Raw genomic sequence first — 12,033 nt, forward strand, 5'->3', positions numbered from 1 at the left:
GATGGATGGAGGGATGAATGGAAGGAGGGCTGGAGGGAGGGAGGGCTGAGGGTGGGCCGGATGGGGCGGCGCCCCCCCTTTCGGCCGCGATGCTGACTAGAGCCAGGGTTGGGGGGCAGCCCTGCTTCGGGGGGATCTGAAGGCAGCAGCAGGAGGAGGAGGAGGAGGAGGAGGGCTGCTCCCTTGCAGCGGTGGATGCTGCTGCCTCTGCTGCTGCCCAGGGCTGGCACTCGGGGGCTGCTGGGGGGCTGCTGCTGCTGCTGCTGCCCATGGACTGGCCTGCTGGCTGCTGTGGCTGTGGCTCTGCTGCCTGTGGCTGCTGCTGCTGGGGCTGAGCAGCATGCTGTACTTCCAGCTGGTGATCATGGCCGGGACGGTGATGCTGGCCTACTACTTCGAGTACACGGACACCTTCAGCGTCCACCTGCAGGGCTTCTTCTGCTTCGAGAGCGCCTACCGCAAGCCCTACCCGGGGCCCGAGGAGGACAGCGCCCTGCCGCCCGCCCTGCTCTACGCCGCCGCCGCCGCCCTCCCCGCCCTCCTGGTAAGAGCCCCAAGCCCCTCGGCACTAAGGAACAACTATGGAACTAAGGAACTAATAACTAAAGGACAGCAGAACTAACAACTCTATAACTACAGAACTAATAACTAAAGAACGGCAGCACTAACAACTATGGAACTAAGGAACTAATAACTAAAGGACAGCAGAACTAACAACTATGGAACTAAGTAACTAATAACTAAAGAACCATATAACTAACTATGTAACTACATAACTAATAACTAAAGAGCTGTATAACTAACTACTATATAACTAAATAACTAATTACTAAGAGCCATATAATTATATAACTAATAACTATATATTAACTAAATAACTATATAACTAACAACTATGTAACTAAATAACAAACAATTAAATAACTAACAGCAATATAACTAAATAACTTTATAACTAATCACTATATAATTATGTTGCTTAACAACTAATAACCAAACTACATAACCATCTAGATAAATAACTGTAACTAAATAACTATATAGCTAATAAGTATATAACTAAATAACAAAACTAAATAACTAAATAACTACTAAACAATTGTATAACTAAATAACCATAAACTACATAACTAACTAAGTATATAATTAAATAACTGACGACTAACAACTATATAATTAAACCAAATAACCCCTAAATAATTGCGTAACTATGTAATTAAATAACTACTAACTACATAACTAACTAACTACCAACAACTATATAACTAAACTAAACAACTACATAACTATATAACTAAATAACTACTAACTACATAACTATATAACTAACAACTATATAACTAAACTAAATAACTAATAGCGCTATAACTAAGAATTAAATAACTATATAACTAATAACTAACTAATTAATTTCCTGCCTGGCAGGGGGTTGGACTGGATGGCCCTTGCAGTCTCTTCTGACTCTATGAGTCTTTGATTCTAACTAAATAACTAATAACTAAACAACTAATTAAAATATTACTGAACTGGAACTGTCCCTTTTGTGGCCCAAGAAGAGGGAGACTTTTCACCCAGGGCATGCTTTTCTTCCTCCCTTTAAGTTCTTCAACTTGTTGCCATGATGGGCACTGAGAGAGGGCAGGGGAGATGCCAAGGGAAGACGGGGAAAGATGGTGGAGCACTTTATTTGGGGCAAGGAGAACTCGGTTTTGGGGATCCCTGGTCCGTGGACCCCTGAACTCAGGGCGGTGTGGGTGTCAAGCCCTCCTTAAGAGTAAAATTGACATCCACATTGCAGAAATAATCCAGTTTGATGCCATTTTCATTGCCCTGGCTCAATTCTATGGAGCCTTTTTGGGTATTACTAGCCAGGAGGATATGCCTTGGATTGAGCTGTGAGAAAGAGCAGGAGAGAAAGTGAGAAAATGTAAATAGTGAGAGGTATTAAGAACTGCTGGCCCTCTCTCTCCAAGGCATCCTAAGGGCTGTTTGCCATGTAGTCTCTGCAGATTTCTTTGGAAGTAAGCTGCCCTGAACACACAGAGGGGGGCTTCTATGAGCAGCAGACCTGGTGCTTGTAAGTGCCTTCATATTTAAGGATGCTTTGAGCATATTGGATGGGAAAAGGCATTTGCGGGCAAGAAGAGAAAATTAATGCCAATGTTGAGCCCTCCCAACCTAAAAATCATTCCCAAGGGCCCTGAAATGCCTGCCTTAAGATCCCCCTCTCCTCCTTCCTTCTTTCCTTATTTCTCACAATATTTATGTCCACCATTTTAGTGACTTGCTCAGCTTTCCTAGTATGAAGCCAGTGTTGCTCCTTTTCCTTTTAATCCAGATTTTGGATTTATTGATTAGATGACAGGTTGGACCCTTTAAAAACGAGGAAGAGAGGAGAGTAGGAGGCGTGGGCTTCCCTTCTTTTATTATAACTTGAAGAGCTGTTGTAGAAAGGCTGCTGGTTCAAAGGCTCCTCATACTACTCCTGTCTTGCCTGTATGGGGAATGGGGATGCTTCACATTCCTTTTAAAACTACAACGAAAACCCTGATCCTGGGTTGTTTATTGATTTATCGATGCCAAATGCATGTGTTAGTCATAGACAGGTGGGCAGCATGATGGAGGAGCCTGGAGGCTGCTAAGAGCCACATGCTAATATTTCGGCCAGCAAAAATGACAAGCGCAGGCATTTCCAACAGTAGACGGCTGTTTTAAAATGGAGCAGGCGTTCTTTTGGATTTCTGCTGATTGAGAAAGATGGAGTAAACAGATCAGAGGATGTGGAAGGCAAAGCCTATCAGTCTCTTTCTTTCACACGGGTCTCCCGTGATTTTGTTTGGAAAAAGAAAGAGATAACATGCACATATTATGCTCACATATTTTTAGTTGGCTGTGTGATCCTGCAGTTTGGTTGGTTGGTTTCCGAGAGGAAAGAAAGAAGCATCTGCCCTGAAAATGCTCAGCGTACAAAGTTGTAAGGTCATCTGACAAAAGCATTAGCATCATTTAATAATCCCTGACCATATTGAACAGATGAAGAGAAAGGGGACAGTGACCATTAGGGCTGGATTATGTATACAGTCAGGAAAACACACACATACACATGCATCATTATGAAGGCAAGACACCACATAGAATTATTTTTGTATCACTCTGCTGGGTTTTCGCCCTCTTTGGCAGTCAATATTAAGGCAATGGAAATTATGGGTGGGTGGGAATTAGGAACCTTGCCAAAAATACAACCCAGATCTTTCCATCAATAGAGGTCACCTGGGAATCTCTTGGTATAAACTGTTGATGCTATTGAGGCTCAGTGTGATGTTAAAAACATGGAGCCAATTTATGCCATAATCATAAAATAACTGAAGGTGGGTATAGTTTTCTAACAAGAACCAACCTGGCATAGTGGTTTGAGTGTTGGACTACAACTCTGGAGTTGTTGCTGTTATGTGCCTTCAAGTCATTTCTGACTTATGGCGACCCTAAGGCAAACCTATCATGGGGTTTTCTTGGCAAGATTTGGTTAGAGGAAGCTTGCCATTGCCTTCCCCTGAGGCTGAGAAAGTGCTATTTGCCCAAGGTCACCCAGTGGGGTTTCATGCTCACACAGGGAATCAAACACACTGGTTTCCAGAGTCCTAGTGAATTGCTCAAACTGCCCCACCACACTGGCTCTCAGACCAGGGTTCAATTTTCAGCTCAGCCATGAAACCCACTGGGTGACCTTGGTCAAGTCACATGCTCTCACCCTCAGGGGAAGGAAATGGCAAACCTCCTCTGGACAACTCTTGCCAAGAAAACCCCATGATAGGTTTGCCTTAGGGTCACCATAAACTAGCATCGACTTGAAGGCACAACAACAACAAATATTTTTGTCCCACATTAAAATACACTGTTTGACACAAGGACACTAGGCTACAAATATTTTGAACATACGACATTTTTAAAATGTTTGTTATACCTGGGAAACAGGGAAAAAAACAAAACATATTCCCTCACATTATAGTGAGCTTTTTCATTTAGCAAATTCAATTTTGTTTGAATTGTATCATGGCTCAAAGAAAGAGGTGTGATTGGACCATAAAATGTTTCCTGCTGAAACTTGCCAGCTTCAGGAAAAGATCCTGTTCACAATTAGTTGGGGGCAAACAACACTGAATTTTGAGCAGCTTACTTCTGAGAAAACATGCTTAGGATTGCATTTAGATGTACAGGCAGAAGAAGAAGAGGAAGTGATTCCAGGATCACCATAGAAAACCCCATTCCTTTTTTTTAGAAGTTGAGTTTAGACTGTAACTCTTATTTGTCATCAAGTCAGCTCTGAGTTATGGTGACCCCATGGATGAGAAATATCTAAGAGTTCCAGTCATTAACATCCCTGCTTAGTTCTTAGAAAGTCAGGGCTTTCTTTCTTCATTAGAAACATAACCTGGAATTAATAGACATCCAGCGAGAGGTAGTGGACATCCCTGTTAGCAGTGAGGCTGTGCAGACTGCTCCTAAGGGGTGGCCTGCAGCTGCCTCCAGATGCACAGGATTGGGGCCATGGCAACCACATGTAATGGCCCGATCTCTCCTCTCCGGCTCCTTTTTGTGCCCTGGAAAGGGTGTGATAGCCGCGGCTTTAAGGTGCTCCTTTGGCATTGTGTCATGTGGATGTAGTGCCAGAGGAGCACCGTGACACTGTGTGGTGTCACGGCACCCTGAGGGAGGAATCGGGGCATGTGTCATGGGGACGCCATGCTCTGCCCAAAGGCCGGCCTTAATGGCCGGTGTGCACAGCCCCAATGTCAGCAGAAAACAAAGACTTTGCATATTAAATGTATCTGTTTCTGATACATTTAGGTCTGTACAAGACCTTAGCAAGCCAAGGACTGGTTGGCAAGGTGTGTGTGTGAGAGAGAGGGAGGTTAGTTAGGGATCATATTCATTTCTATAAACAATTTTGTGCATCTCAGTTGGATCTATTCATCTATTCAGTTGCATCTATTCATGTTTCTAACGAAGCTCTGCTGATCCAATAGTAAGTAGAGTTGGTGTGTTTCCCTTGTATCACTTCATTTGACTCAATTTTCTCTTTGAACTAAACAAAATGTTCCTCTTATTCCTTTAGGCAGGTAACGTAAATATGTGTGTGTGAAACACCAGGAAGGACAGGATCACGAGGAGTGGGATACTCAATTGAGACCCTGATATAGCAAAAGCCCCCTGCATTGGATCTCTCCCTGTCCCATTGACATTGGATGTGTGGATTGTCTTAGGAAGAGCTGGTCATGTTTCTCTCAGCTGGGTCTTAGAAGGAGACAATTTTAATGCTAGTTTGGGATTATTCTGGGGGATTTATTGCAGGTGCTCAGAAAGAGAAGCAAAATTTCAAAAGGAGTTAGTGAATTAAGAAAACTGAGAAGCTTTGCTATTTCAATGGAAAGCTGTGACTTTTTAACCGCACTCCACATGATAGAACTATCTACCTTATTCCATATTGGCTATTTCCATAGTTGACCCTTTGACACGTTTTTTAAAAACCGATGTTCCACTTTCCCAGCCATAGTGCTGTTCTTCCCTTTACTGGTTTCTTGTGCCCAAAGAGAACAGACAATAGGAAAGAAGGAAGGCATGTGGGGAAAGACCTACTTTGCAGTTGGGCATGTCACTTGACTAAAGTGTTGCATCCAAACCATATTAGCTGGCAGGCTCTTTCTTAAAGTATAATGCATATGAATTTTGAAGGAGAGTTGTGGTCACATTAAATATTAATGGCACACTTCTGTTTGGCAATATTGTTGAAAGACAGCCATTAAAATACATTTTCTTCCCTTATTTATGCTTCCCAGGAGGAATTTATATTATTTATTCTTAGGATGCATTAAAACAGATTGCTGTGTGCAGTGTGAAGCATATTATGAATACAATTAGTTCATTTTTGGTCGGACTTCCACTTCCATCATTAATATGATCAGCTGCTCAAAGGAGCTAGGATTACCTAATTTGGCATCTATTTTCTCATTGCATTCACTTTCAGTGCCAGCTGAATATTACATATTTACAAGCTAAAAGCACATTAGTTTTTATTTGGGTGTGTGTGTAAGGAGCAGTTAAGAATTCCTCTCTTTTCTCACAAATGCACCCATCTCTGTCCCACATGCTCTTTATTTGCCCTTATCCACATAGCAGGCAAATAGGTGTAAGTCTTCCAACTAAAATATTTCTCTAATGCTGTTGGTGAACACTACAAATTATAAAAATTACCTTTCTTTTTGGACATCAGTGCCCACAATCCTCATCAAACAAGGGTATTATGATTATGCTGCCTGGGGATTCTGGGAGTCCTAATCCCTCCAAAAACACACACATTTTCAAATAACTGTTGGCCAAATTCATATCATTATGATGGACAAAGTGTGAATGCATTTTTAAAAGCCCTCTTTAGGCATTTGACCTGAATAACGACACTCAAACCGGAGTGTACACCAGCCTCATGAACTTAATTCTTATGTTCTCCATCTCAGTCACTAACTTGGGTGGATCACTTTCCTTAAATGCGAGTAAAACAATCCAAGTGCCTATTCATGTGGAATTTTAATTATATTCAGTTCAAGGTGAGTCGAAATCCTCTTCAAAACTTACATCTTAGTGCAGTAGAGTCAAGGATTGAGGTTGCAAGGCCTGGCACTCATGGGAACTGGGTGGCTTGGAGTCCTTGCTCCGTATCACATGCTCTCAGCCTTAGAGCAATGGCAAACCTCCTTTGAACAAATCCATTTAAAATCGTGTAGACTGCCCTGGCTCTCTCTTATTCACACACTTCAGTGTGACATCATGACATACCCAATTGTGAGCAGTTATATCATCTTGTCTACCAAATAATCCCCAATCGGCTGGAACTAACCATGTCCAGCCTGAACAGGGTTTGTTGTTGTTGTGTGCCTTCCAGTAGTTTCCAACTTAGAGCAACCTTAAGATGACCCTATCATGGGGTTTTCTTGACCTGGTCTGGTCAGTACTCCCAGAAATGCCCCTGTCCTGATCTAAATTGTATGTTAGACTACTGTACATCAGTTGGTGGCTCCCATTTCAGAGGAGTGATGAATCTACTCCAGGTTTTAGGCTGTACTGAACCTATTTTAAGGATGGCATTTAGAACCTTAGATAATAGCTTTAAAACTTAAGAGAAAATTCATCACCTCCACTGTCACGGAAGCTACCAGCCACAATTGGATTACTGTCTGAAACTGGGCAATTTGTCTGAGTCTGTATTTGCATGAGAGAGGGAGAAAGAGATAGACTGCATGAAATTTAATTTAACATGACTCTTGCCTTGGTCTAAAATTCACCATTAGCAATTGCATAAGTTGAAAATAAAAACAGAAGGACACAGGTATTCATTCTCTGAGTAGCTACTAAGCATGTCTCTCTAAGCTGCTCCCTTGCTTATACTTCTGTAGGTGGGTAGCATCATCAAGAAGGTACTCTCAGTCAGTTTTAAAGATGGTGACAAGATGTGAGTGAGAAGTCAGTTTCTTGTATGTGAGGTTCAAACCTCACAATGCTATCTCTGGATGAAAATGTGTCCCTTGAGTTGGAACCAGTTAAAAGCCAGTTCAGAGTGAATGGATTAAGCAACTGAGAATTTTCTTTCCTTTTCTGATTGAAGTATTTAATATCCTGAGGTCATAGTTAAGTCAAGATATTTTGGTGGTTCTATTATACCCTGAAATCTATTTAAGACTGAAAAGAAGTACACTGTCACTTGATTCCCAAGGTGTGTGTGCTCCTTTAATATGAACAGTATGACAGAAATGGAAGGTTTCTGTTGAGAGCTCTCTACAACCTTTTCCTCTGTGTTTCTTTCACTCCCAGGAGGTCTCATTTTGGACAGCTAGAAAGTACACATCAACCTAATCTTTTTGTTTCTGGTTGAAATAATTTGCAGCTGATTATTTCACCACACAGTACATGGTTAAACTAGGAAATGCACCACCTCAAAGTGCAGTGATGTCCACCAGCTGAGAACTTTAAAAGAGATCATGCAAATTAGTGTAGAACAAGGTTACCAACAGCTAGAAGATACTTGTCAGTACCATTCAGTGGAGAACAAAAGTGGGAGATTATTATTACCCTGTGGACTAAATACTCTAAAGGCACCAGATTTCATCTGATCTTGGAAGCTAAGCAGGGTCAGCTATAGTTAGTACTTGGATGGAAGACTGCTGACGAATATCAGATATGGTAGACTCTCTTTCATAGGAAGGAATTGGTAAAACCACCTCTGAGTATTTCTTGTCTAAGAAAACCCTATGAAATTCATAGGATTTTATCAACAGGCAACTTGAAGGCATATGTTAACAGGCATGTGGAAGGCACATACTCACCTATCATTATCTCATGTCCTCCTTGTGGTGATTTTGGAGACACTGTGGGAACTAGTATGCTGGGTTAAAGTAGGGTTTTGTTTCGACCCTTTGGGCTCTCTTTATTCTTCTATCTTGTATTTGTTGTCTCTATGTTCTTTTGAGGCAAAATCAAGGTAGTGTATATAAGGTTACCAAGCTGTCCCCCATTCTAGGAGTGGACAGCTACCAACCTGCTTATCTTAACCAAGATTTCTGAATCATTTGCCTTCAGACTATGAATCTTCCTACTATTATGGCAAATTCTGTCAACACTATTTAAGAAGCCATTATGATCATGTTATTCCTTTTGAGGTAATGAACATGTGGTTAAAGACTGTATTAATAAAACACTACTGGGAAGATTGCCAGTCTGGAAAGGTATTCTATAAATCTGTGGTTTCAGTACATGCCATTTTCTGGTCTCTCATGACTTCTAGACCTGTCCTATTCTATCCTGTCTGTCCTATTTATTCACAGATACTTATAAACCATTTACAAGTAAATAGTTAGTGTACAATAATAACAAAACACACAATATAAAGCCGTACATAAAATCAGTATTTAGTAGCTAAATGCATGGTAGAGGGAACTGTACAAGAAAGTAGGGATGTATTTCCTTGATAATTTTCTTCTTGAATGAAGCAGCAAGTAATTTTAGTATTTCTGCATTTTCTGCAGGATTTCTGCATTTTCTACACAGAAAATAATGCTGTAACAGTGGTTTCCAAACTTTAGTCTTCCAGATGTTTAGACTTCAGCTCCCATAATTCCTGAATGGGGCTTCTGGGAGCTGAAGTCCAAAAGACCCAGAGGACCAAAGTTTAGGAACATCTGTGCTATAACAACCACATGCCAATTTTGCCATGAAATAAGTCCCAAACTGAGAAGATTTTGTGGGGAAAAGTTTGCACATAATGGGTGTCACATACTGTCCATCATTCCACAACTGAAAACTAGGACATGTGTGGCCAAGCAACATCAGAGTGTGATCAAAATGGCAAAAGTTATGAATGAGGGAGAACTCACAAGCTGAGAGATGTGGAAGCAGTTTGCTTTTGCTTAAGAAGGCCAGAATACCCCCATCCTCTCCCCATGGCTGAAACCTACTTTTGTACTTTAAAGTGAATGTGCATCAAAAGAAGTAAGCTGAAGACAAAGAGGGAATGTGGGAGGAGGCAAGAAAAACTGGGACGTTTAGAAAGCAGCTGAGACACCAGACTCAGCAGAGAGCAAGACTGTCCCTGGCAAATTGGGAGAGTTGGAGGGCATGATGCCATCACACTAAATTCCCTGTTTAGAATGACAACAGAGCAGACCTCAGAAGCATGTGACACTACCAGGGGTTTCTACAGAAGATTGCAAAGACTTTATGGATTTATAAGGGAGGAGGCTGTTTCTTGGGTAACAGGGACCCAAGTTATTTATAGATTTGAAGCTGAGAAGAGAAAGAACAAGACTTCAAAGTCTTTAGCTTGGCCCCCATATCAAATAGGCAGGCAGTGCCATTGCTTCAGTAGCAGTGTCATGCTGCTGGTAGATTGCCCACTCCCTCCACAGAGCAAAGCTGACACCTTCTATACCAGCATCATATTGGGGACCAGATAGACAAAAATTGTGAAGGAATAGTCCAACCTTGAGGAACCATGATGTCTAGGATGTGGCTGAATAGGCTCAGGATGTTTGACAACTAACCTAGATGGGGTTAGGAACATAAGACAATTTTTAGATTATAAGGGCATCGCTAGACCTGGTGGCTAAACATTATCCTCAGCATCAGAGACAACATATCTCTGTGCTGTAATTGATTGGGAACATTAGTAGCAGGGTGCAGTTGTACTGATAGTCTGCTTGTGTGCTTCCCAGAGGCACGTGGCTGGACCCTGTGGTGATAAAATGATGACCTGGATAGGCCTTTTACTTTCCAAAGTTATTTTGGAGGTGGACATACACTAGTGGGAGAAATTGGTGGTTTGAATGCATTCAGAATATTAGGTTAATATCAATGGCGTAGCTTTCAAAAATCATTGAATAACATAAGGATCATAAAGAGTGGGTGCATTTCCTCTGAAAATCAGTAGTCTGTTCCTCCTTATCCATTTATGGGGAAAGATCCATTCAGCTGGCCTGCCCACATGTGGCCTTTGTGTTCAGAAGCCTGTATTCATATATTTGGAATTATTTTTGAAGCAGAATTTCAACACAAAGACATAAAGGAGGATTTTGCCAAGTTTCCCTGTGTTCTTTCCTATTGTCAGAGAGGATGGGATATGTTTTCTGGGCTCAGAATTGTTAACCCATTGAATATTTCCTTTTTGCCTCACTGATTTTTATACTCCTTGTTTTTGCTCTTAATTTTCAGAAGGGTTAGAAACAGGTGAGGTTTCCCCCCTTCTTTTGTAATACTGCATGTTGCCAGTTTCATATAATTTATTGAAAATGATATTTTGTCATTGCTCCAGATTTCTCCCTGCAGCTAATATGCAGCATTTCAAGGGCGATTGCTGGAGGGATATCTATGTTACTCAGCTGCAACAGAAGCAATAGGGGGTTGTGACACCTTAAATGCACTGCACTGGATCTGGACTTTATATAGATAGAATCCTGTTCATGGGACTGTCTGCTTGAGAAAGCTTGTGGTGGGGAAGAATAATTTTTTACCCTCATTCTTCCTTCTTTCTGTACTCTTTGTCAAATTGCTTTGAAGGCTTGTGATGTCTTCTCGAAAAACATAATCAGGGAGAACCCACTGCTTCTCCAGAGGAACTGAGGAGTCTCCACTGAATTAGAGTCCCTTCAGTTTGTGAAAGGCCATATCTATATCCAGCTTTGAACACAGTTATTAGGGCTAGGGCTTTCATGGACTACCGTAGGTTAAAGCTTTTATTATGGTATATTTATTAGGGCCAGGGCTTTTGTGGACTAGATTAAATAAAACTCTATTTGTTACTGTTTTTAAGGTAACATGGTATTCAAAGGAGAGTAGTTTGGAGACCTCATACTCTTGCGAGATCCATCCATTTTCATGTCTTTCTCCCAAAGCTACAGCACAGTTGTTAGACCCTGTCCTTAGATCCTGTCACTTTCTGCTCCATCCCTGATTCCACATGATTTACTCACTATTGGCATGAACACTTTTTTCATCAGGTTGTGGAATGTTTGGTCCACATTTAGGGGTTAGAATTAGACTTTCCTTTTCATGCCTTCTCTAAAATTTATTGAACTATTAGTTTTTGTGCCTGATACCCTATACCAAAGTTAAAACATGCATACAGTTCTGTGGTACAGACTGGGAATGGAATTATTATAGTTATTCATTTCCTAGGTGAAAATTGTGCTCCTCAGTAGGTGGGAAACCTGTCTGGGGAGAATATCAAAATAGTGAGTATTGTGTGCAGCTTTTGCTCAGTATTTGTACATTCTAATGTTTTTCCTCCAATTATTCTTTCCAGAAATACATGTGGGTTCTTTGCACAATGATCATGGCTTTTGGGTAAAATACCTGCAATCTTGAACAAGAACAATCTTATACAAAAGGAGAAAATCAGCACAAAAATTTAGCCATTTTTTTTTGGGGGGGGGGGGCAAGATTTTTTTCTAGGTAGAAAACAGCAATCTTGCAGAAGAAAAATACAGTTGGCCC

General features: G+C 41.2%; 1 protein-coding gene across 2 annotated transcripts in view; it reads left to right on the forward strand.

Moving 5' to 3' along the window:
* Positions 1 to 268: 268 nt before the first annotated feature.
* The window catches only part of LOC149316489 (phospholipid phosphatase-related protein type 5), a 114,500-nt gene continuing 102,735 nt past the window's right edge, over positions 269 to 12,033 (forward strand). For both annotated transcript variants that reach the window (XM_089515651.1, XM_089515652.1), the window contains exon 1: positions 269 to 544. In XM_089515651.1, coding sequence (XP_089371777.1) covers positions 341 to 544 — 204 coding nt within the window. In that variant the 5' untranslated portion in view covers positions 269 to 340. The remainder of the gene's footprint in view (positions 545 to 12,033) is intronic.

This window comes from Sceloporus occidentalis, unplaced genomic scaffold (genome assembly GCF_023333645.1).
Source record: "Sceloporus occidentalis isolate IW3139 unplaced genomic scaffold, rSceOcc1.0.p SCAF_3, whole genome shotgun sequence".
Taxonomy (NCBI): Eukaryota; Metazoa; Chordata; class Lepidosauria; order Squamata; family Phrynosomatidae; genus Sceloporus; species Sceloporus occidentalis.